Source organism: Podarcis filfolensis (genome assembly GCF_964270895.1).
Source record: "Podarcis filfolensis genome assembly, chromosome: 7".
Lineage (NCBI taxonomy): Eukaryota > Metazoa > Chordata > Lepidosauria > Squamata > Lacertidae > Podarcis > Podarcis filfolensis.
The window spans coordinates 48,837,131-48,864,349 of NC_139603.1; the positions used below are offsets into that span (position 1 = coordinate 48,837,131).

At 41.2% G+C, this 27,219-nt stretch overlaps 1 protein-coding gene across 15 annotated transcripts in view; it reads right to left on the reverse strand.

The window, feature by feature from the left end:
* LOC310766652 (uncharacterized protein) overlaps positions 1-27,219 on the reverse strand; it is a 139,275-nt gene that overhangs the window by 78,228 nt on the left and 33,828 nt on the right. For 3 of the 15 annotated variants that reach the window (XR_014550297.1, XR_014550301.1, XM_083623148.1), the window contains 3 exons: positions 19,266-19,363; positions 18,094-18,199; positions 2,038-5,785 (listed from right to left, as the gene is read on the reverse strand). The exons of 3 other annotated variants lie outside the window; for them this stretch is intronic. Coding sequence is in view for 6 of the 12 variants with exons in the window: in XM_083623148.1 (XP_083479274.1) it covers positions 5,745-5,785; positions 18,094-18,199; positions 19,266-19,363 (245 nt within the window). In the remaining 6 variants the exon portion in view is untranslated. Of the gene's footprint in view, positions 1-2,037; positions 5,786-18,093; positions 18,200-19,265; positions 19,364-23,658; positions 26,845-27,219 lie in introns of those variants that run through there. 9 more of the 15 variants (XR_014550300.1, XM_083623145.1, XM_083623149.1 and 6 more) reach the window with 7 other exon arrangements.

Genomic DNA, 27,219 nt, shown 5'->3' on the forward strand with positions numbered 1-27,219 from the left:
AAGTAATACACCAAGTAGTCAAAAGAAAGAGAGAGATATACATGTTTTTGTTTCCAAGCGAGAAGTGGGCATAACTGAAGCACTGCATATACCATGCATAAAAAGTCTTCGTTAGAAGCAGCCATATCCATGGCTCCCCCTTTGGGATAAATGATTTCCAAGAGCATTTTTGTGGCTTGAAAATGTAACAGGAAAAAACACCCTCCAGGTAAAGAGAAAGCAGTTTTAATTTGATGGTTAGCATTGAAGAAGATGGGTAGGCAACACATGCTTGCATTTGATGTGACACTTGTATTGTTGGTTTTGATCGGCTTGGCCAGATTTAAAATAAAGCTGTGCTAACTGAATACCAAACTCTTTCTTTGTAACACAAATGCTAATTTGCAGCGTCCAACCCCTGTTTTTCCCTTGGTTATTTTATACCCTGACAATTCCCTCTGTAGGTGGTTTTATAACATACTGCTTTAAGGACACTCTGTTTAAAAAGATCTATTGCATTGAGGCTTTCTGCAATAAATACAGTGTTGCAAACCTCCCTTTGCACAGAAGCTGTGAATCATACACAAGGGAATGCCATGTCTGGTAGCATAATTTTGACTTTAACTTTAATTCACAGCTATAATGGGATAGAACATATATGAATAGTTAATATTTATTTTTCTGAATCGGTGGACTTAGGTGAGGCAGATGAAAAGAAAATCTTCACTCAGCTAACAAATCACTTTTACATTAGCAGAACCAAAATCTTCTCAGTGAATATATGTAAATCACTAACTTTCAGGCACCCAAGGGAATGTGCTTCATGCTATAACTTAAATACTAATGAAATCAACTGAAAATGATACTCATTAGTCAGCTGTGCCTTGATAGGGTTCCCTGTGGACTGATATAAATTCACCATTAGAAATGGATTCTCTCCTAGTCCACAGTGAGCATTTAATCCTTCTGCAAAGCAGATTCAAATTTAATGTGGAATGTGTGTTCTCTCTGTACTCCCACCCCCATTTCAGACTCTTTATGTTTCCATATTTGCAGTGCTTTGTTTCTAATCCTTTTAAAGCTGTCATCTTCCCTCCCTGCTGCCTCTCATTCTTTCAGTTGTCTGCACATATTTTGCTCATCCCTGTGTGACACAGAAATAAAAAATTAGCAAAAATAATTTGAAGGGCACCAAGTGGCATAGAGCTCAAACTAATGGCTTCCCTTTCAAGCCAAGTGCCCCCTCACCCTATGTAAAGAGAATGGGCCAGGGTAAATTTCAAACATCCGGGGAATGGTTGTGCTTGCCAGGCCCTGAGTATAAAAGGGTTCTGGTATCCATGAACAGCAGGAGGCTTTTCAGACATTGTTGGACTACAACTTCAGTAATCCTTGAACATTAACTATGTTGGCTGGGACTGATGGGAGTTGCAGTTCAAAAACATCTGGAGAGCCAAAGGTTTCTCATCCCGGATGCAAAGCTCCTTTAACTAGGGCCAGATGAAAAAGAGGATAGGGCACCTCAAATAGTTGATTAGTAGAAGACACTTCAGATGTGGCTTGCAGGACACTCCCATGACACCTGGCCTGGAGGGGAGGGCAGGGCCCGGACTGACTCCAGCTACGGTTGAAATACGGGTTGTCATATTTCAAAAAGTGCAAATCTGGACAGAAAAGCTGTTGAAAAACGAAATGTCTGGGAAATTGTGGATGTATTGTGGCTGAACAGACTCTTTGGCAGGAGCCGGTTGGTGGCTTCTGTTGCTGTTATTATTGCTCTACAGTGGTGCCTTGGGTTACATACGCTTCAGGTTATAGACGCTTCAGGTTACAGACTCTGCTAACCCAGAAATAGTACCTCGGGTTAAGAACTTTGCTTCAGGATGAGAACAGAAATCGTGCTCCGGCGGCGCGGCAGCAGCAGGAGGCCCCATTAGCTAAAGTGGTGCTTCAGGTTAAGAACAGTTTCAGGTTAAGAACGGACCTCCGGAACGAATTACCGGTAAGTACTTAACCCGAGGTACCACTGTAATTATTTAAAATGTTTTTTAAAAAAACTTTTTAACTTGTGCATTTTTAAATTTGGGTTTTTATTGTTTTATAGATTAAGGGATATATGATGTGCCTGGAAAGAGAGGAGCTGGGGAGAGCGGGGGGGGGGACGACTACAATTGCAGTGATTCTGGGCAAGATGAGGTATGCATCATGGGCAATCTGGTTAAGGGGAACATGGCACAGGCAGTTAGGAACTGCTCTGTGTGCCAGCCCTTCATTCAACCTGGGGAATTGTGGTTTTCCAAGACCTGGGTGTATGAGCAGAATAGATCACCTATGTACTGGGTGCAGCATCAGGGCAGACTTGAAGCGCGGGTGGGGGGCAGCCATGATGGGCACCACACTCCTGCGGGTGGCGTGCCCCACCCCCCAGGATGAGTGCCAGCCCCGTCCCCGCCTGCTCTCTGCCCCCCCTGGTGCTGGAGCATGAAGCTCCGCCACTGCTCCTAGGCTGCTCGTTCTGGGGAACTTCAACATGCAACTATAAACTCCAAACAACAATAGATCACCTATAAGAAGTTTGTCTTTACAAAAAGTCTTTCTACAAAGTTTCTACAAAAAATGATGGCTTCTAATTTTTTTTTTGGGGGGGGTCTTTGTCAGATTCCAATTTGAACCAATAATGAGCACTTCTTCTTACAAAGAAGTTATATGATAGGTGCACCCATGTGTTGATTTGAGTGCATGATAGAAGCTTCTATGAATGGCCTGCTCCTCCTCATTTAGTGAATGCATGAAAGGCTTTGTGAAAGGGGTTCAATTTGAGCAAACTGTATACTTTTGTTGTACAAATATACAAATAACTTAAATGTACTTAAGAATATAAGAAGAGGCTGGTTCATCAGGCCAATAGCCCATTAAGTCTAGCGTTCTTTTTTCACAGTGATCAACCAGATGCCTAGGGAAAGCCCCAAAGCAGGACCTGAGTGCAGCAGCATTTTAGTAAAAAATTATTTACATTATGTTTATAAGCTGCTTTGTGACAGCTTTGTCCTGGAAGGTGACGTATTAATTTTTAAGCAAAGACAAAATATCTTCCCTTTACCATATTAAACCAAAGTACATTTCCACACAGTCCAAACAATCCAGTTTAGAGAAACCAGGCTTTGAGAAAATATGCCATTTTCTTTCTTCTTCCAGAAATATATAGTGTTTGATGATGTAACCTTTCTGTGAAAATTTCACGAATTAATTTTGTATGTCGGTGTGATGTTTCATTGTAGGATATCTGTTTTGGACATGGAGCTGTGAAAATTCTACCATGAGACAAATGACTGCATGCTAGGAATAAAACAAAGCAGAAAAAAATAAAAATAAAAATAACCTTATTTATATGCAGGCAGTGGGACGAAGCCTTCAAGGCCACACTGAATACATTATGACTATTTAGACTAACATGTATTGTAATTTCTGCTGCCACAGACTAAGTATTGTGGAGCAAAACAATGTGTTTTGAAAAATCCATTAATCGGGATTCCTGTCTCCTTAAGTCAAAACCAGCACTTCTGAGGAGGATTATGATTGGTACAAATGGATTCAGTCTTCATTAGCCCATTCAGCAATCTCACCCCATTCAGCTGTCCAAAAGTTACGTTGCAAAATGTTCATAATAAATCTCTACTGTTTATGTGGAAAGAAGTGTTAGGACCAGTGAGTGATCAAAATACTTGTCTTCACTATATAATCCTAATGCCTAACCCTTCCACAACCATTTTTATTAGCTGGGATTCCACTGGCAACAAAATACATTGGGTGAAGAGGACGGAGGAGACAACTTTAAGTGATTACCCCTCCCTTTCTTACAGAACCTTTTGCCTCCTGAAAATCTGATTTGGAGAACTAGGAGATTCTTTGGAACAGTGGAGAAAACTGCAGTGGGAGTGGGAATTGCCAAAAATTGCCTTGCTCATTCTGCCAACAGGGTCCTCAACTGGATCTTCAACCTATCAGTGGATGGAAGGAACCCTTCAGTTTACAACAGCCTAGTTAGAATCCATGCCATTATGATTCTTTGTCCAGGACATTGGCTGGAAGGAAACTCAGGGTTTCCTGATCTACACTCAGTGCATTACCCAGCAGTTCAGAGACTTTATCTTTCACTTAAGTGATTGCTAACTACAGAAAACCATATATTTATTAAAACATTAGTTCAATTCACCAATCTACTTAGATTCCATGCTCATTCTTCTCTTTTTCTTTTTCCAAGTTTCCATTCTCTTGCTCCATGTCAGAGAGGTTTTTTAAATATTTGGAAAGGCATCACTAAATCCCTGTGCTTAGATCAAGTAATCTTTAAATCTATTTAATTGTGTCTCTTTTTGTATTAGCTCTGCTTAAAAATTCAATTCAAGCATGCATGCCATCATTATGGCCTTTTCAGGGTGATAGAAGTGGCAGTAGTTATTTCCAACCTGCAATTAGGACATGCAGAAATCTTCACTAAAAACAGAATTTTAATACCTCTGACATCATCAGAAGAAAGATTTTGTCTTATCCTATTTGAGCCTCAAGCATGAGCTAGAATTTATTGTAAAAAACAACAACAGTGTAACAAAGACAGAATCATGTCTGCTAGCACCCAAATTCATTTTAGATCCAAATTTTCAGCCACTTCAATTAGTTCTTGAATGTTATAGAAGATCAGTAGACAAACCAGTACAATATATGCAAGATTTACTAAGCTACTCAGTTCTCTATTCATCTTCAATAAGCTTCAATAATTAGATTATCTCCATTTGTTTGGAACATTTTTAAAAATAGTCATGAAGAAAATCTTAATTTTGTTTTGAAACATGGAAATTCAGCACCTGACTGCTCTGTGTATTTATTTTACTTTGTAAGTATTGCAGTAACATAGAGAAAAACCACTTCCTCATGCTCATTTGCTGTTCACACTAGACCAGAGGGATGTCAAATACTATCAGGTATTAAATTAAGCAAAGACGTTTTCAGCAAAATTGATTTTTTGAGTCTTTGGAATCCTTGAAATCACTCAGAGTCCTTGTTGCTTGGCAGGTACCCCATTAATCTTTATAGGGTCCTATTGACATTGCTGGTTGCAACTTTCCTACTCTGCTTTCAGGGCAGATATGAATAGACCACAAAGGGGAAGAGGATTCAATTTTAATTCAGCAGAATCCACAGATAGCTTCTTAAAGTGAACAGAAAATGATATTGAAAGGATTTTTAAAGACAAGGTGTAAATCATAAAGAGGGCTACTTCCTGATAAAAGCCAGCACTAGAGACAGTTTTGTCACTGAATTAATTTTGCTTGCCAGTAAGAGCAGTTTGAAACCTAACAAAGATCTGTTTCAGAGCTAAATGAGAAGACTTCACTGAATTAGAAGACTTCACTGAATTACATTTAGGGGGGATTTGGAGTAGGGATTTTGATAGGATGGTGTTCTGTCTTCTCCCACCTTAGGGTATCAGGGGAGGCTAGATTTATATTGGGGCATTCACAGGTGGGGTGGCAGTTGTATTCTGAAGAGCAGAGTCATGGCAAGGCAAGTCCATTAGTCCAGTCATGTCCAGTGGATCAAGGCAGGGCAAAAAGCATTTTGTCAGCACCATGGAGAGCTCACAGCAAACAGTGTTTGCTAGGACTCATTCAGGGAAAGCTGGAGGGAGTCAGTAAGACCACATCCTCTGACCTGAAAGATCTGGGAGCAGAACAGTGATGCCTCGCCAGGTGAGCAGAGAATTGTGACTAGAGAACCAGGAAGGAAATTGTCAACTGTAGACCTCCACCTATAGGGAGATAAAGAGGAATCATAAGTATTACGTGTAAAAAAGGCATAAACTGGACAAAATATTCAGTGGAATATTTTGTCAGTGTTTGAAAAAGAAAAGGTTCTGACCTCCTTTGACTCCTTTGCCTGGTCCTCGGACCCAAGTTGGCACAAAAGAGTCCTTGAGAACGAGTATTTTTGCCGAGTATTACTGCTTTTATACTTAAAAAGTCTTCTTATCTAACCAAAACTGACAGCCAACTTTCAACCATCCAACCAACCCATACTCACACAATCAATGACCACTCTATATATACAGGCACATGCAGGTGAAAGGTTACATGAGTCATGCAAACGTTGCCAATTCATTGTAGGCCGCTGACTCAGTTCCTTTTGTATTAAAGAAACAGTAGCCCAATTTTAGGCCATTACATATTTTCTTCTCTGAGCTCATGGGGCTTAGAAATGAAAGAGAAAGAAGCACACACAAACACATCCAACCCTGTGGCATATTTAGAGAATACGAGTTAAATCTAACTCTACCTTTTACCATTTTCCTCCTCTATACCCCTTGCCAGCTGAGGACAATGCTTTCTGCATATCATGAAGTGGCCTCTAATGCTTGCCTAAGACATGTGTTAGTCTTTAAGGTGCTATGAGACTCTTTGCTGGTTTTGGTGCAACAGACAAAGATAGCTACCCATCTGGAAGTTAACTATCTGTAGCATTTCACAGGCAAAAGCAGGCAGTAGGACTCTTTCCAACATACTGTCATTTCCTTCACGGATATATGCACATGAAAAATGTTTCATTCAAATTCCAGGTGGGCTTTGAAATACACACAGAGAGGAGGAGGAGAGGAGGAGGAGGAGGAGGAGAAGAAGAAGAAGAAGAAGAAGAAGAAGAAGAAGAAGAAGAGGGCAGAAAGATGGGCTAAATATACATTACATTAACAACATGATTAGGAATCACATTATGAAAAAATTTAAAAAGCAAGCATGGGAAAGTGGTGATTGTCTTCAGTTACACAGCATGTGAGGGGGCAGGTGTTAAGCCTTCCCTCTTTAGCTGTGTTATTGGTGGGGGAAAATTGCCCATCCCCAAGTGTAAATTAGTATTCAGAAGAAAAGGTCTTATTGGTGCCAATTGCTCATCATGGCATTAAGAGGAATGTATAGCAAGGCTCCTTGTTTTCCCTGCAAATCCTATTTTGTTGTGTGCAGAAAGAGCTATGTGGGTGAAAACCATTTCATTGGTTCCAGCAGTATCTCTACTATAGTGAGAAGAAGTTGACAGGTAGTTAAATTATGTTGTTAGGAATTCCACAGATCTTTGAGCTTCCATCCCCACCCCACCCCCACCCTCTTTCCCCTAGTCCTTATACTAGTCAGCTAAAGAACATCTGACAGCTGCACAAAATGGTGCTGGCCACATTTTCTCATCCTGGTGCCAAATACTGACCCTGTTATGCACAATTAGCAGGGATGACAGAAAATCCAGACAGGCACATTCATGAGCACTGACATTTAGACTGAACTAAGATCATTTGGAGGCCAACCATGAGAGCACTTTCCCTGTTGCAAAACAATGAAGTAAAACACAGCCCCCCTTTTTTTCCTTGAATGAGGCATATACTTTTCATGTGAAATGCAAAAAAAAATTAAAGCCAGCCCCTCAGAGTAAAGAGGTGGGGAGGGGGAGGAATGGTTTATTCCCTCTTCATGTTAATTTATGATTGGAGCAGTGCCTCTCTCACTTTTTACTTGGATTTCAACCTTGTAAAAACTCTTGTGATTAAGCCGCTGAATCACGTCTCCCAGTTTTTGACCCTGAAGGTTTGGGTAGGTTTGGTAACAAAGGCTACTTTCTTCCTTAAATAGAAGAGGTGGGGGTGGGGGGAGCCGTGAAGAGAAGGAAATCTCACACAACAAAAATAATGGGAAATCCACAAAAGAGCCCAAAATGAGAGCGGCATTTATAATGGAATAACTGCCAGAGAATGAATCAGAGACACCCTGCCTTCCAAATTAAATGCTGTTTGGAAATGTGCATACCTCTCACTTAGTCAGTGAGAGACATTAATAAAATAGAGGTTTAATTGGAATGTATTCGTTTACTCTTCTGTTTTGACCAAAAACTGAGCCAATAACATCTCTTTAGTTAATTGTGGATGATAGTGTGATTTGTAACACCTCACAATAGGAAAAGCTTCTATTAAACATTGTAAATTGAAAATGTTCAGAGTTCTGAGAACTGGGGGGGGGGGGGAGAGAACTCATCTTCGGTCTCAGCCAATTAGCATACGTTAGGCTCTTTCAATTAGAGTGAGTCATGCACTTTATTTAGGTCGCTGGTGGGATCAAATGAAAGGAAAAATGGAGGCACTACAGTTTCCTAGGCTGGGATTTCAGGGACTGCACACTGAAGTCTGTGCCCATAAAGGGACATTGGGTTTGCATTTCTCAAACTTTCGATGCTACAGGGCAAACTGCTGTCAAAATTGAATAGACTACCAGAAGCAGTTTGTGATCAGGAAGTGAAAAAAGTCAAGCATCACACTGGACAAGCATCCATCTGCTCTAGGCTGAACCTAAAATTTCCTGAATCCCAATGGAATATTGTGATAAGAAGGAATAAGTTGTAGGGCCACCATCAGCACCCAAAAACCTTTGGCAACTGCCTGAATCTTGGTATCTACTGACCCCTGTCGTCGGCCCCTCACGCTGGGTGGCTGGGTCTCAAAAGCAGCATCTCTCCACAGCATTGTGCAGAATTTAAAATGGCCAATTTCTAATTATGTGCCACCAGTTAAGCTGCATCTGGGGTGGGACTGGGGAAACGAGGGCCGCTTCAAGCCTGAAGCCAGCCTCGGAAAGTCCCTCACATGGCTTGCCGTGTTTTTATATTTATATTTCTGGATGCCAGAAAGATAATGGATGCTTCAGGGGTAATCTGTCAGAGGCCACATGCTGGTTGTGGGTAAGGATGGACCCTGTAATGGGTAGGGCCAGGGCCAAAAGTGGGTTGGAAATCACCCCCTTTGCCACCCGCTTTCCCCCTTTCCCTCCTCTTCACCACCCAGATGGAAACAGGCTGAGAGTCTGGAGGTTGACAACCCCAAGTGTAAATATTTGCTCAGTGTGCTAGTTTTCAAACAGTGACATCTCCATAAGCAAACATGTTTTGTAGCTTCTATATCAGACCCTCCAAGTGTCCCTATTTTCCAGGGACAGTCCTGGATTTACCAAAGTCATCCCAGTTTCTGATTTTATCCCAAAATGTTCTGCTTTTCCTTAGGATGCCCCTATTTTCATCAGAGAAATGTTGGAGGGTATGGAGTTATCTGACCCACGAGCCATCTGAAGGCAGCCCTCTATAGGGAAGGGTTTTTTTAAAAAAATGTTTAATATTTTATTATGTTTTTATATATGTTGGAAGCTGCCCAGAGTGGCTGAGGCAACACAGTCAGATGGGCAGAGTATAAATAGTAAAATTGTTATTATGGAATAAGAGGTCCCTATTTCGATTGGAGAAATGTTGGAAGGTATGCTATATTACTGGGAATTAAAATGCTGCTATGACAGCAGGAGAGAATACAATTAAAGCTATGGGCTGGTAGAGACTGCCAGTAGACCTGGTGTCCCTGGGTGTTTTGGATGCATTCCACAGGAGACTTGGTGAGAAGCATAATTGTGCTTGGAAAGAGTCAATATTTGGCATCTGCTCATATTGATTCAATTTCTCCACACTGCTGGGATTAGCCTCTGTCACTGTGAATCAGGGCCCAGCTGGATTAGCTACACCCAGTGGGCTAAACCTAGAAATCTATTTTATTTACAACCTTAATTTAGATTATTTATTTATCTGTTTTGCTAATAATACCTTTCTCTTGGCCTGCAAGGACACACACATACAGCAAATGGTTGATTTCATGTCCAAGAAAGCTAAATCCCCTTTTTGTCCACAAAACATACATTGAACTGTAGAAATGCAAGTCAGTGTTCCAACCCTGTGGGACTACCTCAAAGGGTAATGGGGAAGTTCAGTCTCTATGACTCATTTAAGCCACTTCCTTTCAGCTCAGAAAATCAAAAGCGATGCTAATTGGTGCCAGAGGGAATGGAGCTGTGTGTGTGTCTGCTTCTGCCTATGCCTCTAAACAGGACACCTCCCTACGAGAGATTTTATATGTGCAGTATTTTCTCAGAATCCTCTCCATCTCTGCCATTCAAATATGTGTGTGTGTGAGAGAGACAGGCTATTGAGCACATGACTAATTAATTAAAAAGCAGTAAAATAAATAATATGAAAGCCACCTGTCAATTAAAAAAAGACAGGTGCTGGTGAACTAGTGAGGTACCTATAGTGAGATAGGCATCCTACAAAAGAAAGTCTGGATCATTTCATACCCACCCACCCCTGGGTATCTGGAATTCTCTCTTTGAAATAATCAATATTGCCCAGGAAAGCAAATGCCAATATTCAAAAAACAAATTATGACCAAGTCTTTAAAGGGTAGTGTTATTTCATCCATGCATCCCATCCCATTATTTCACCTGTGCATCGGAGAGTAGTGTTATTGTATTGTCTGTGTAACATTGCTATATTATTGGGCATTATAACTCTAGGAGGATGACTTTGTGTGCCAAGTTAAAACAGTGATGGCAGGTTTGGGATCATTCATAAAATATGTCATACATCAATATTTAATTTTTAATTCAGCTTTTTTCATTTGTGTATGTGTTTTCTTTCATTCTTCTAAAGCGTAATGCAGATCTCACAATTTTCAGGCTTCAGTCAAACTTTACATTCCCATGGTGCCTGTGCAGGTCACAATCATACAAACATTAGACCTCCAGTTCCTAGTTGATGGGATAACAAATGCCACATTATGCTGAAAGCAAATGTTAGCCAAAACGTTTTTTAAAAATATTGGAAACTGGGTGTGATACATAGTATAACTACTTAGGAATTAGGAATGTGCAAACTGAAGATTTGCAAGGAGGTTTTATTTTGTTAGATAACAGCCCCCACTGTGGCTTGTACACTTCCTTACTTACATGGGATGTTGTCCAAAATTTCATTGAAGATGGCTAGAATAATAAGAGCCAAGTGCATCTCACTCTCAGCCCTTTTGTTTTCAAATCAATGCAATACTTTCCCCTGTTCATTTCATTAGTTTTCTAAGAGGATCCCCAAGAGGAATATCTAATCCCTTAACCCTGTCAAGGCAAGGGGGGGGATTCTTTTATAAGTGTGTTTGTTGCTCTGTTTACCAGAAGCACATAATTATCTGATTCATTGAACAAACTGATGAACTGAATCCTGGGATAAATCCTAGCCATCGAGCTTGACATTATTAGAGAAAAGCAAATTGAGTCGGGTTTAGACTAGAGGAATTTGAGAGCTACTGTGCTTTTGAAGGACCAATAGGAACAAGGGTGTGAAGGAATGTACGGAGTTTGATCCTTAACAGCAAATCATTGGCCTGGAAGAAATGTGCTCCTAGGAAGAAACATACATTAAGAACACAATCTTGAAAGGAACTGTGAGGAACCCAGTCAGAAATGCAAGTTACTTGTGTTTCCTCTCCTTCAGATGTAATATCTGCCTACTCTGGCTTAATTTTTGAGAATATCTCATATTTGATATAAATATTATATGTTACTTTCTTCTACAAATGCAATTTCAGCTTAGTTGCCCTTGTGTCGTGGACAAGCGTTAGGGTTAAGACACAAGAGTGCAGACTTCCAAGACAGTATTAATTATGTAGATAATGTACATGTTCTCTGGGTTGTCCATAGTTTCTGGTATCAATAATGCAGTATTACCAGATCAGAAGGGTCAACTGTATGTAAAAGTCACATGTTGGTGGTGGCAACATAACCCTGAATCAAACTCACAGATTGGGACTCTATATTGGTTTGGGATGTTGGTGTGATACTCAGACATGTTTCTCATGGTACAACGTGGTTGCCTCCATAATGTATGGTGGTAGCTTTATAACATATGTTATCAGATTAGTTAATCACACATATACCTTTGCCATTGTTTTAAGACTTTAATTTTTTAATTATATTTTATTTGATTTATCTTTATAAGCCATCCAGCAAACTATGTTATTGGGTAACCAATGTAAAATGAAGATGATGATGCAACTCATAATCCTGATTTTTTTGGTGGGGTTCACAATGCTAAAGGACTGTGGGAAAACTGGATTTGTAGAGAAAGCATATTTGAGAATCAGAAAATATAAGTATTCAGGTGCATTGCAGCTGCATATTGGAAGTCAAACTGCAGGTTTCAAAGGATAAGAGAGGTGGTTTTTTTTTAGATCAGTGCGAGGAAAAAAAAATCCCTTCTGAACAATGAATGTCACTTGTAGAAGATCACACACTGAAGTGAAAGAGGTGACAATAGGATCTGTAGGATTCAAACTTTATCCCTCAAGCTAAGAACCTGAGACCCACAAATGTAAGCCAAAGTATTAAAACTGCTTAAATTCATGAAAATCAAGGTTAACCTGATCTTGGTGTAGGCTGAAGTGCCCATCTTGAATGGCAACTATGCTTCCTCTAGACATTTCTCCATCTCCAGCCTCTTCCTGCAGCCATGAAAGCACAAATCTCCTCTAAAATGTTGCTGGGTTTGTGCATTGCCCATAGACCTCTAAAGCAGATGCTCTAGGCTGGGGCAGACCACTTTCCCCACGTGACATTGTCTTCTAGAATGCTAGGACTAGAAAGTCTGCATGCAGTGTTCATGTCTGCCGCATCTTGAAGCCACTTTAGCCCAGCCTCCAAGGATGGAGGGCAACTAAGTGCAGGGGGCAGTATGATGGCTGTGAGAAAAAGGAAGGGAACAGTTGGATTGGCAGTGGTTGGCAACAACAGACTGGCAATTTTGCTGATGAAAAAGCTGTGGATGGTTCCAGAGTCTGCCTCACCCTATTTAGATGATTTGAAAATATTACACACACAGCTATTTAACTATTTCAGGAGATGCACATGTAAACATTAATAGACCACTTCAGGTGTTAGGCATAGGTAAGATCAGAGCATGAGCTGGGCTGCACTGAATAGTCCCACCTGCCACAAAGCATATATCAACTTGTCTCATTCTCTGGAGTTTGTGCATACAGCACAAATGTGTGCAGGGATGGAATTTCACATGTACAAATACACAAAGGCTTGCTCTCTGCAGAAAGTCATGCTTTATATGCAGATGCTATGGGGAAGGACTGGTGTCTGTGTGGCCCTGGGGCTAAGGCTAATTGGTGTGACCTAGCTCAAATGTTGGTTTTTCCCATGAGATAAGGCCTGAGCAGGGCTTATGTTGTGAAGGCAATGTATACCTCAACAAGCAATCCTTTGTTGCTGGACCCCCACATAGCTGAGCATTTATTGTGACCGTGAGTGGAATCTGGTATAATTTGATTGTATGAGTTACACAGGCATCTATTGGATATTGTCCATGACACGCCTCACTTTCCCTGCCATAAGGAATTGTCCACCTTCCATTACACAGAAATAATGGTTCGCTCTACTGGTGCTGAACTGATGTTGGCACAAATATATTGCTTAAGGAATTTTTTTAAATTTATTTTTCTCTATTTATTTTTGAACATTGCATGTCAAATTCTGGGTTTTTTAAAAAAAGGATTTACCCATTAGCCTATATACGAAGCCACTAGATATGAAGTGTTATTGAGCTGCCTTCGTTCCACATGCACACTTCTCTGTTTTAGCAAATTTAACACCTTTCCAAGGACTGTTAATGATGATGAAGACTCAGATAAGATCGCCAGAAGGGCTAAGGACAGATCTTTAGACTGAGAATTATTATTTTTAATCCTCCTTACAAGGGTGAAGAAAGTGAAATTCTCACTTACTGCTGTAATATTTTTTTTTTTAAGACTCCGAGTTTACTGTATATTTTTAAAGCCCTATTTAAAGTAAAGGTTGTCCGTGCAGAAAAGAAAGAAATAATCATAACTCAAAATCTTGGCTATATGTTTCCTTTGTAAGCACTTTTATACCCTGCAGGTTGGATAAACAAAATTGAAACTTCAGTTTTTAGTGATTTCAAATCTTGATCCCACTAAAGTAGAAATTGAACCCTGGGGCATAAGAAATACATATACAATGTTTTTATATGAGGTTTCATGTCACCACAAAGGCATTTCACTGTCTCACAAGAATGGCTATCCTGCTTGCATTAGCCCCATACTCTGAAGGAACAAAATCTCCTTAATTTCCCCTACGTTGAAATACAAATCCATTTGTTGCCAAACGTTTAGCTTGTCATTCCAACAAATTGGTTCTCTGTAGCTTGGATTACACTGAGTTAATAACGTAGCTGCACTTTTCAGGTTTTATTTAATCCTTCCCTCACAATAAAATGTGTTTGGTTTATAATACGAGGGGGAAATACTTAAGTGATACAAAATGTTTGTCTCGATAACTTCAGATGCTTAAGGTTTTTGTTTTGTATACCAAAATAACACTTACCTTCATGAAAATGCTACAGATGATCTGGAGATTTAATTTTCTTTTTGAGCACTTGAACATAAAATGCTTGAAATGTATTTGATTGTGACTACGAGAATGGTTGTCTAGCTGATATGTTTCATGGGAAGTTCTCTTTATATTCATATTTCTGCAAATCTTCACTTTTTTGTTATACATAAATTATTGTTTAAATAGCAATACAATAGCAAACCCTAATATATGTGTCCAGAAAGTGGTAAGGACCTAACAGAAGCAGAAGACATCAAGAAGAGGTGGCAAGAATACACAGAGGAATTATACCAGAAAGATATGGATGGCTTGTACACTCCAGGTAGTGTGGTTGCTGACCTTGAGCCAGACATCCTGGAGAGTGAAGTCAAATGGGCCTTAGAAAGCACTAATAACAAGGCCAGTGGAAGTGATGATATTCCAGCTGAACTATTTAAAATTTTAAAAGATGATGCTGTTAAGGTGCTACATTCAATATGCCAGCAAGTTTGGAAAACTCAGCAGTGGCCAGAAGATTGGAGAAGATCAGTCTACATCCCAATCCCAAAGAAGGGCAGTGCCAAAGAATGCTCCAACTGCCACACAATTGCATTCATTTCACACGCTAGCAAGGTTATGCTTAAAATTCTACAAGGCAACCTTAAGCAGTATGTGGACCGAGAACTCCCAGCAGTGCAAGCTGGATTTCGAAGGGGCAGAGGAACCAGAGACCAATTTGCAAACATGCGCTGGATTATGGAGAAAGCTAGAGAGTTCCAGAAAGACATCTACTTCTGCTTCATTGACTATGCAAAAGCCTTTGACTGTGTCGAAGGAAACTATGGCAAGTTCTTAAAGAAATGGGAGTGCCTGATCACCTCATCTGTCTCCTGAGAAATCTCTATGTGGGACAAGAAGCTACAGTTAGAACTGGATATGGAACAACTGATTGGTTCAAAATTGGGAAAGGGGTACGGCAAGGCTGTATATTGTCTCCCTGCTTATTTAACTTATATGCAGAATTCATCATGCGAAAGGCTGGGCTGGATGAATCCCAAGCCGGAATTAAGATCGCTGGAAGAAATATCAACAACCTCAGATATCCAGATGACACAACCCTGATGGCAGAAAGTGAGGAGGAATTAAAGAACCTTTTAATGAGGGTGAAAGAGGAGAGCACAAAATATGGTCTGAAGCTCAACATCAAAAAAAAATGAAGATCATGGCCACTGGGCCCATTACGTCCTGGCAAATAGAAGGGGAAGAAATGGAGGCAGTGAGAGATTTTACTTTCTTGGGCTCCACGATCACTGCAGATGGTGACAGCAGTCACGAAATTAAAAGACACCTGCTTCTTGGGAGAAAAGCAATGACAAACCTAGACAGCACCTTAAAAAGCAGAGACATCACCTTGCCGACAAAGGTCCATATAGTTAAAGCTATGGTTTTCCCAGTAGTGATGTATGGAAGTGAGAGCTGGACCATAAAGACGGCTGATCGCCGAAGAATTGATGCTTTTGAATTATGGTGCTGGAGGAGACTCTTGAGAGTCCCATGGACTGCAAGAAGATCAAACCTATCCATTCTTAAGGAACTCAGGCCTGAGTGCTCACTGGAAGGACAGATCGTGAAGCTGAGGCTCCAATGCTTTGGCCACCTCATGAGAAGAGGAGACTCCCTGGAAAAGACCCTGATGTTGGGAAAGATGGAGGGTGCAAGGAGAAGGGGACGACAGAGGACGAGATGGTTGGACAGTGTTCTTGAAACTACCAGCATGAGTTTGACCAAACTGTTGGAGGCAGTGGAAGACAGGAGTGCCTGGCGTGCTCTGGTCCATGGGGTCACGAAGAGTCGGACACGACTAAAAGACTAAACAACAACAACAACAATATATGTGTCCATTGAATTCAAGCTACACCTTGAGCAGCAGTGCTTAGAAGTTAATGGGTCTTGTGCAACAATTTCTCTTCAGATTACTGTTCAGATCCCAACATACAAAATACAAGTGTAGCCTGTCAAATTTATTGATTGATTGGGTTATATTCTGCCCTTCGCCATAAAATGCTCACAGGGCAAGTCATATAAAGTTACCACAGACATATTACATAAAAGTAATCTTATACATTCAGATACTGTTCCACAGGGTTCCACAGGGTTCCACAGTTCAGGTGTTGCCACTGAGAAGTCCCTATTCCAAGTTCCAATCATTCAGTCTTTACAAGGCAAAGGCCTTGAAAGTTGGTTGCTTTTACTTTTCAAATTAACGGAAGTATTGCTCTGGAAAGTGTTGGGGCAACACTTCTGCAAATGTTAAAGGGATAGTTGGTGAATTGTATTCAGATGCTCCCTCTACTTGAGGATGGATGTTGTCTGAGAAGGCTGTCTAAGAAGCAGATACAGTGGTACCTTGGTTTACGAACTTAATCCGTTCCTGAAGTCCATTCTTAAACCAAAGCGTTCTTAAACCAAGGTGTGCTTTCCCAAAGCAGTGGGGGACTCAATTTACAAATGGAACACACTCAACAGGAAGCAAAACATGTTCTGCTTCCATGGTAAAGTTCACAAACCAAAACACTTACTTTCGGGTTTGCAGTGTTCTTAATCCAAATTGTTCATAAACTAAGCTGTTCTTAAACCAAGGCAGTGGCGTAGCGTGGGGGTGCAGGGGGGCCCGGCCGCACTGGGCACAACATCTGGGGGTTAGGGTTAGGGTGCGCAAATCCACGAGTTAGGGGGCGCAAATCCATGGGTTAGGGGGCGCAAATTACTTGCCTTGCCCCGGGTGCTGACAACCCACGCTACGCCACTGAACCAAGGTACCACCGTACTTGAGTTTGGAGCATTTGTTGCAGTTTCCCAGTATGGTTATAGCAAGGCTGTCTGCTGAATGCAGAAGAATCTCTCACATTCTTCACACACAATGATTGACATACATAGAATGTACATAGCTGGTGGTTCTTTTTCAGCAAGTTTTGAAGCTGCTAAGAAGTTGTATTAAAAAAAAGACCTAAGGCAGGCTGCTGAGGACAACTTCAAGTTCAATATCTAAGGCTGAAAACTATGGCTTATTTTTAACGTGAGACATTTTGTCTCACTTTCACAATATCTAAGGCTGAAAACTATGGCTTATTTTTAAAGTGAGGCATTTTGTGAAGCCAGACTAAGCACTGTGTGAAAATGGCACTGCTTATTCATTTGTTCTGCACTCTGTCCCCTCCACCAATATTTTTCAGACGGAAACTCTCCCAGGGTTCCATCTTATTCCTAGAGTATAAATGGGTTAATTCCAAACAAAGGATGCTAGAACTGTTGCTTGACATGGGCTGATGGGCTGCCATACATCCGGATTTTCCTGGACATTTAACTGAATTTCACCCCCACACTGCTGCCGACTGCAGTATTTTGGATATGTCCAGGAAAATCCAGACTTATGGCATCCCCAAAAATAATTTCCACTTTCAATAATACATTGAGGTCTTATTTAGGCATCGTGTTTTGCAAATATAGATATCATTCAATGGGTAGACGTAACTGTATTTATCTATTCGTTCCAGGGCGTATATAGTGGAGAGTGATCAGGCATGCATTCAGGGACCCAGTGCATGGATTATTTTTCTTTTGGATCATGACCAACATCTGATCTTGTATTTCTCGACTTCAAGACATGACAAGCCCCATGAAGTCCACTTGTAAGGATCCAGCATATGGGCCACAGATTTGCTCCTGTTGCAAGATGACCAGTTAAAAAAATGATTTTAAAATGTTGATATCATATTGGCAAAAGAATCTTCAGTTGCTGAAGATGAGAAATATAGTTTCTTTTATTTACCTGGAAGAGAATGTAAGTTCCTTTCCCCCAAAGGTTGCATCTCTGACAGTCTTGCTGTATTGGCCTCTGTTGATGCAAGCATCCACATAATAAATAATACGTCCAACTGTAAGGATATCCAGATATATTGACTTTAGTGGCAAACCATTAATTCTCTAAGTTTGTTTTATCCTTGTGTATGAGCCTTAGAATTGCTCTTGCATTTTCAAAAAATACAATGACTGAATCTAGCTTGATTCTCAATATATGGGGCCAAATCTAAGGGCATTTTCTCAAGTTACACTATGTGAATACGTTGCAGATGTCTTGTGCCTGTCTAGCACTTCTAAATGCTGTTAAAGCCTGACAGAAAGAAGAAGGGAGCTATTTTTAACTTGAATGTACTTTCGAGTCATTGTAGTTTTCTCATTCGATTTACAGATGTGGGAAATGCAAAAACCAACTGGTGAAAATAGCCGAAGGTATTCTGTTTCCTTGGCTTTTCCTTTATTGTACTAGAGAAAAGGAAGTCAATCAAGCAACTTGCTCCCTCCAAATTGGGGCTCTGATGGAAGCTATTTTGGCAATTTGCCCACCTCCATTGCCACATCAGCGTAGCATAAAACAGAGCAGATTGCAGGAACATTCATCTTTAATGTGGAGGTGCTACCTGTGGAGACTACAGGGGCCAGCATGTGGTGCTCTTTCTTTATCCATGCGCCAGATCAGCCTAAAGGTGGCTGACATGCTGGGAGAAGCAGCTGTCCAGCGGTGATTAGTGGATGCAAAGCACAATAGCACCATTTTGAGATGCAGGCAGTCAACGTGGAGCACTGTAGGAGATGTAACATCCTAACAGTTTGTTGAAACAAGTTCAGGGGAGAATCCTCTTTGCACAGATTTGGTTAATGCACGTCTCCACACCTAATGGCCAGCTGCATTTGGGCAAGAGGTCAACAGATAGTTTAGTAGATAGATCAGGGGTGGGAAACATCAGGGTGTAGGCCTCCAAATGTTCTTAGACTTTTAGTTTTTATCAACCCCAGCCAACATGACCAATAGTCAAAGATGGAAACAGCTGTAGTCCAGTGTCCTCTCCCTCACATAGATAGTGTGATTATTGTGTGTGTGTGTGTGTGTGTGTGTGAATAAAAACGAAGAGAGAGATCCTGAAGTAGCAAATGATTGTCTACCTTTACTGTATTGTACCTATGGGAGTGAAGCATCTGACAGGGACTTGCATGATGGCTCCAAATGTTCTGCTGGTCATAGACTGTTTGCCATCCAATTTCTGTAAGGAAAGAGAAAACTATCAGTTTGGCTGGGATTAAAAACTCACGCAGAATTACTGAAACTGTGGACACATCCTGGGATACAGGAAAGCTGAGAGATGAGGAGCTAAGAAATAGATACAAAGTAGGCAGCTGATTAAGAAAGTGTAACCTCATCAGAGTTCATTTTCTGAAGTCTTGGATTGCTTTCCCAGTTGAATGTAATGGAAAATCAACGACCAATATCTTTTCATTTTTTTCAGAATTGAAATAATTGTGCAGGCATAGAAGCCCCTTCTTTGTGAAAGATGCAGGAAAAATTCAGGCACTTGACTCTGTCAAAAGCAAAGACTTTCTACTGAGAATGGAAAACTTTAATGAGAATGGTAGGTGGGGTTCAGCATAGTACTAACATGTCCTTTGCACTGCAAGCAAGTGGGGTGGTGGACCTGCTGAACTATGAACTAACCATGGTGATGGACTGGAAGAGGGTCAATAAACAAAAGGTAAACCCAGACTGCCTGGATGGAGAAACTGTTGATGAATGTTTCCTCTGCTTGGATATGTCAGAGGTGAGGAACCTATACCACATAAGCCTGCCAGGTTGTTTGGATTTAACTATGCTTACCTTTCCCATGCCTGGTGTCATATAAAGGCAGGTGTGGGAAAATTCAAGCTTAAGCTGCAATGGAAGGATCTGGAGTGCAGACACGGCTTGATTTTTTTTGGAAAGGTGATGCTCAGTCAATTCCAGTTAGTATCACACTCCTCATGAAGGAGCAGGTTCATAGCTTGGGGGTGCTCCTGGATCCATTAGTGTCACTGGAGGCATAAGTGACCTTTTTGGTACAGAGTGCCGTCTGCCAATTTCAGCTGGTGGGACAGCTACTTTCTATCCGAATGTATCGAATCACAAGACAGAGAAACCAGTAGGAGAATCACAAGAATCACAAGAATCACAAGACAGAGAAACCAGTAGGAGAACACTTCAATCTCCCAGGACATTCTATACAAGATCTCAAAGTAGCTGTATTACTACAAAGGAATTTCAGAAATAGACTGGAAAGAGAAGCTGCTGAATTGCAACTCATTACCAAACTTAAAACCATGGAGAGACCTGGTCTGAACAAAGACATTGGATTCTTATCTCATTATACATGACAAAGCCATTTTTCACCTTCTCACCCCTTGCTTTTTCCTGTAAGACCTATTGCAGTCGTTAAGAGTCGTCAACAGGCTCATCACAGCTATCTGCCAACCACCCATTCCCACCACCCTTCTGAGTAATACCCCTCCCCACCTTCTCACTATATAGAAGGATCTGGCAACTTCTGTTTTAGTGTATCTGAAGAAGTGTGCATGCACACGAAAGCTCATACCAAGAACTAACTTAGTTGGTCTTTAAGGTGCTACTGGAAGAAATTTTTTTTTTGTTTGTTTTGACTATGGCAGACCAACACGGCTACCTATCTGTAACTTTCTATCCGAATGTGGATGTTGTCTATGCTCTGATGACTTCAAGGTTAGATTACTGCAGTGCACTAAGCATTGGGTTTCTTTTATATGTGGTCTTGAAACTGCAGCTGGTATAGGAGTTAGCAGCCATACTCTTGAGTGGCATCAGCCATGCTGAACATATCATGCCCGTTCTGACTCAGCTGTACTGGGTTGCATATGTTTACAATAAAAATAATTTGGAGATTGGGACCCCAAAACCTCATGGGATGCCCACCTGAAGACCCTTCAGCTAATTCCCCCCTCTAGCAGAAGTGTAGAGGGTGACTACAAGAGAGAGAGACTTTTCAGTAGCCCCCTGAATGCTCTTCTGAAGGAGATCTCTCTTGCACTGAGGTTATCTTTGTGATGCTTTGTACTTTCATTGTTAATTCTTTTGGGGGTATCTGCTGGCTGTATGCTTTAAGATGATCCTGTGATGCTATGGAGTTGATGAGGTTTTAGAACTTGTTTTTTTAAAAAATATATAATTAGTTTTGCTTGTTTGTTTTAATGTTAATGGAATATTTTGTACCTGTTTGATATTTTTGCTGTGAGTTGCTATCTAGCCATTAAGGTGATGAATACACAATAACAATAATAATAGCAGCAGCAGCAACATATAATATAGAGATTTGTGGTTAATTCATATATACACTTCATCCTTTGATGGCTGATGTCCAAGATTTCAATCCACAGCTAGTGTTGAATGTCTTTGAAATGGAGAAACTTCACAAAATGAAAGGGGGCTTATCTGAGATTTCCATCCCCATTCTAATAGTATAATTGCTTTGTTTTCATACTTTTGAGAGTTCAGGCACATGGGAGCCTCAAAGTGGGCTTTCCAAAATGCAGCTCTGAGCGCTCTGAATTAGAAAACAGGATGAAGCACACTGGTGCAACGAGCAGATTCTAATGGCTCTACTTTGACAGCCTGCCCTTGTTCTACAAATGGGTATTCGGTGCATTAAAAAGGTCATCCTCTTCCTGATCCCTTCAGCATTGTTGGCAATGCAATTATTTCTGCAGCACTAGAATGATGTGCCATAAACAGGAGGGTTATGACTTCCCTCAGCAGAAAGCAAGTGCAGGTTTTCAAAGAAAAAGCTCTTCAAAAACTAGCATCTTTAATAACATCAGCTGAAATAAAGCACACTTCTAGCTAAGTGAATTGCTTTTAAATAAATGGGTTCCAGGGTGCTGTTTTCTTTCCTTTCAAAACCTGTGAGGTATGTGTGTGAAAGCCTGTCCTTAAGAAAATGCAAACAAAATTTTTCAAGCTATTGGATTCTCTGTGTACAGAATGCCTACTGTTCATGAGGAATTTTTCTACAAATGGAAAGAAAAAATGTCAAAGAAGCGATGGAAGAACTGTTCTTCCCGAGCTTTGCTAACATAGGAATGTTTGTTTATTTCTGCTTTTTGATAAACTGTGGCGTTTTGATCAGAGTGAAAGGTATGCAGGCACAATTTTGGTCCATGGGTGGAATGTTTCTGGGTCCAGAAAGGACTGCCCAAATTGGAGAGGTAGCTTTTGAGGGGGAAAGGAGGGTGCATGAATGTAACAAACCATTTTGGTTATTTTTTACACTTTGCCACCTTTAGCGGTAGCGGCAAGAGAACCCCTTCTGATTATCCTCCCCTGGAATGTCACTATGTCTTTACATAGTAATGCTCTAAGGAAGGGTTGGGGAACCTATCCCTCCCACTCATTATGTTGATGTACTCCAACTCCCATCATCCCTGACCATTGACCATGTTGTCCGGAAGAAGAAGCTGGAGTCCAACAACATATGCAGAGCCACAGGTTGCCCAGCCCTGTTCTAGTGGGAGAATAACAGCAGTAATTGATGCAGCAAAGAGCTTTCTCTTCACTTTAACCTGCAGTGGAGGCAACAATGAAAGAGTCTCCTACAGGAAGATGTAGCATCATGGACACAGGAAAATAAAAGGAGTTCACCAAAAGGATCTCTCTTTTCTTCCCTGGCTGCTGCTGAAACTGGCAGCAAGAAGTTCATTATATTTGTGTCCCGTCCCCCCCCAAAAAACCCCCTCAAAGAAAAGTGTCTCCCCATTTTGCCACCCTTGAATGGGGCACAAAAAAAAGATAGAAGAGAGCCTTCTCCCAAGCAGAAATTGATGTGAATGGCACCATTTCCTTCCCCAGGGGATTCTGGGGACAGGGCCCTACTCCTCTCCTTGTTGAGAACATATGCTTTGCTGGGGAGGAGGAACATCCATATCAGCTCCATTGCCTTTCCTTCCATCTCCCAGTAAGCTGCTGGGCCCTCAGAGGGAAGGGAAAGTGGGTAGGTGAGACAGCAGAAGTGGACTCTGTTAATGACCTTGCACATTTTGTTGGTGCTTAAACTGAGCACTGAGTTTCTCAGGCAAATGAAAAAGCACAACCCATTTGAGATGGGTGCTTGGGCAGCCCTCCTTGGAAGTAGGTTCCATGGTTCTTACAGGAACGGTGCCATCTATTCAATTGCACAATTATCTCTTTGGGGTAATTGTGAAATAAAGCAGGAAACCTTGTACAGTGGTACCTTTGTTCTCAGACTTAATCCATTGCAGAAGTCCATTCCAAAACCAAAGTGTTCCAAAACCAAGGCACGCTTTCCCATAGAAAGTAATGCAAAAGGGATTAATCCATTCCAGACTTTTAAAAACAACCCCTAAAACAGCAATTTAACATGAATTACACTATCTAACAAGACCATTGATCCATAAAACGAAAGCAATAATCAATGTACCATATTATAAAATAAATAAGACAGTATTGTAGATGATAAAAATAAGAATTATTTTTTTCCCTTACCTGCACTGATGATAGTCATTGTTTGGATGGGGGGCTTTTATCCATTTCCGCAGTCACACAATCAGTCAATCAGTAGCTGAACAGGGTTCCACACAGTCACAAAAACAAGTTAACCAAAAAAGCCACAAAAACAAAAATGCAAAATGAATAGCAAAAACAAAAGCACCAAACTTAATCCGTTCCGGAAGTCCGTTTGAATTCTGAAATGTTCGAAAACCAAGGTGTAGCTTCTGATTGGTACAGGTGCCCCGGAAACAATTGCTGACAACTGCATTGGACGTTCAGTTTCCGGAAAACATTTGAAAACAGGAACACTTCCGGGTTTTTGGCATTTGGGAACCAAGGTGTTTGAGTACCAAGGTACCACTGTATAAGATAATTACCCAGCTACCAATATCTGTCATGTTTAAGATTTCATATATAACTAAGCGTTCCCACCCCTGCTTGCTCCACTCACCAACCCCACTCACTCACACACCCCTAAGCACCCCTCCTTTACACCTGACCAAACCTGCACTCCTTACTACCCTGTCCCCCACAGCTCACCCCATCTCACTTAGCTTGCCTTCTACCCCTCCCCTGTGAAGCTCACCCCAAATATGGCACCCATCCCTCACAGCTTGTTAATATGTTCAATGGAGGGGTGAGCACAAACTGCTCCAGCAATTTTTAATGTGAGGGATGCTTCAGAGAGTGCCAAACTGATCTCTGAAGTGCCTCCCACCCTCCTTAAAATGTGCTCCAGCAACATTTAATTGGGGGGGTGTTTCTCAGAGAGTGGTTTGCCAATCCGCTGTCTGAAACACTTTCTACTCTCCTTTGAGCACCACTCCTTCCCCATCAGCTCACCTGCACTGCCTGCCACCTATGGCACTTGCTTGCTCACCTGCTTGTTGTTCTGTCATCATACTGCAGTTGGAGTGGCCTCCTACTGGCAGCTATGCAAACTACAGCATGATGACAATTTTTCTTGCAAAAATATAGTATAGAGAGATATGTCACCTACAACTGAAGAGTCTGCCTTTGTTTCCTCTGCACATTTTCCCTGACTCATCATTTGATTCAAAGAGTTTTATTGCAAACCAGTTTCCTTTTAGGGATCTGATGAAAAGAGTTGACCAAGCTAATCTGGCTCTCATTTGAGAATGGTTTGGTAATGCCTTCCCCATTGAACCTGATCCGTCTCACTCACTATCCTATTGCATTAGTGGTTGGGGAAATGGTGTGTTTGAGTACATTTCTACCTCACTTTTACAGTGCAGGTTTGAAACCTGTTCCTGTAATAGAGTCCTATAAAAGCTTCCTCTATGCTCTGTGCTCACGGCTCTTTTCCACAGCATTAAGAGAATACTGCTTGTGTGTCATTTCTAAACACTGGAACCACTAAGGAGCATTAAAAAAAGAAAACAGTCTAAGAAATAGATCTTTCCCAGAACACCTTTGAAAATCACTGAAGCATACCTGCATGCCTTCAAAGCGGAGGAAATTGCCGCCACAAACAGCCTACACCCACTTTCTACTACCACAGCTGCAGACCAGTGAGGATGAGAATAAATAACTCTGTTTTTATCCATGAACATAAATAACTAAAATATAATTGCTATGCCCTCACCCCTAAACTCATAAAATGTTAAGAAGAGACTGCAGAAGTTTGGATAAAGTCATTTCTGTGGACAGTTAAGCACTGCAGTCGCTGCATGACTAACTTTTAACTATGTATCTGTGTAGACTGGGGGAAAGGGAGACAGCCTGTCACAAGAATTGCAAGAGGGACTCACATTTGGACAGAGATAGAAATGGTCCACCTCTTTAATAACTGTGGGAAGGACTGCTTGACAGCCCTGTATTGCATTTGACACTTGAGAATAAGGCAAAAAAGGTCAGATCAGAATCACTCTACGTAATGCACAGCTTCCTAGAATGCTGCCTCCCACAACCAACTCATCCTTCTCCCAAAGCCCACATTCTGTCATCTCACATTGATTTCATAAGGTTGTGTGTGTGTGTGTGTGTTGGGGGTGATGGTATAACCAAAGCTATGAATCAATGCAAACCTGGGTCATATTGAATCCTGTAAACTGATGTAACAAGGAGGAGATAAGCATACATTTAATTACGAATGTAGTTATTTGCATAAACCAAAGTAAATCGGAGAAGCTGACATACCTATATGTAGTTTCGAAAAGAGAAGTGAGGGAACTCCAGATATTCACCTAATGAAAGGAAAACGTTTGGGCAGAGCTTTTCTGGGTTGAATACTCCGCAACTCCTGTTCTTAAATGTCACAATCATGAGTTTTATCCATGTTATTTAAATTTGCCATGTACAAATGTTCCGCTAACCCAGAAATAGTACCTCGGGTTAAGAACTTTGCTTCAGGATGAGAACAGAAATCGTGCGGCAGTTTCAGCGGGAGGCCCCATTAGCTAAAGTGGTACCTCAGGTTAAGAACAGTTTCAGGTTAAGAACGGACCTCCAGAATGAATTAAGTTCTTTACCCGAGGTACCAATGTACATCAGTACCCTCTGATTCCACTTCTCAGCAGTTCCAGATCTGTAGCCTACTGCCACAATATCATTACTTTTTCTTGTCTCTCTCCTATCCTCACTTAGGTGCTTCCAATAGAACTTCTATTTTCTGATCCAATTATTTCTGTGCAGGTATGTACACATTCTTTACATGTAATACTACCCCTCCCTTTCTGCTGTGTTTATCCTTTTTCAAACAGCCAAATCTCACGGCAACTAATATGACCAGATCTGCCTTCTGGAAAAATGGGCACACCATTCTAAGCTAGGGAAGGGAACACTTGGTTACAGTCCTGTCTGAGAACCCAGGAGCAAAGCCAGGTCCAGGGGCTTCCCCAAACTGCAGGCCTGGTTAGGAGAACAATGCAGATCCAAAAGTCAAAGCCCTTTGTAGAGGAACTGAGAGTGCATCCACATAAACTTTTGTTCTAGGCAACAGGCTGGATTTATAGTGAAACAACATATTTCTCAGGTATTATAGGCACTTTGGGAGTGCTTTGCTTATATAGTAGCATTTCATTGTGCAGCCATCTAGGAAAGGTCCCATTATTTGCTATGGTGATATATTGCAATAAAAGTGTTTGGATTTAACCTTGATTTCTGGGTGGGTCTGCAGAACACTGATCACCTAACCTTGTTTCCCGGAGAGCCAATGTAGCGCAGTAGATGAAATGTGGAGGTATGGGTACAAATCCTCACTTTTTAGGAGGATAATGAGTGCTTCTAGGTGAGGGCATATTGCAAATTTGTTGTTGAGATGTAACAAATGTGTTACTGGCAACATGTTTTTCGAACTTATCAAATTAAACAACTCATTTATGGAGGGGGGAAAGCAGGTGTGCATGTATACACACACACATGCATGAACACAAATGAGATTTTAAAGCATTCTGTTGTGACATGGAATTAGGGTGTCTGCTGTGCACAGGCTCTTGGACAGCTGTTCTCAACCTGCTTCCCTCCAGCTGTTTTGACGAGAGGCCATCACAGTGGCAGGGCATCTGCATTAGATACAGGTCCCAGGTTTAATCC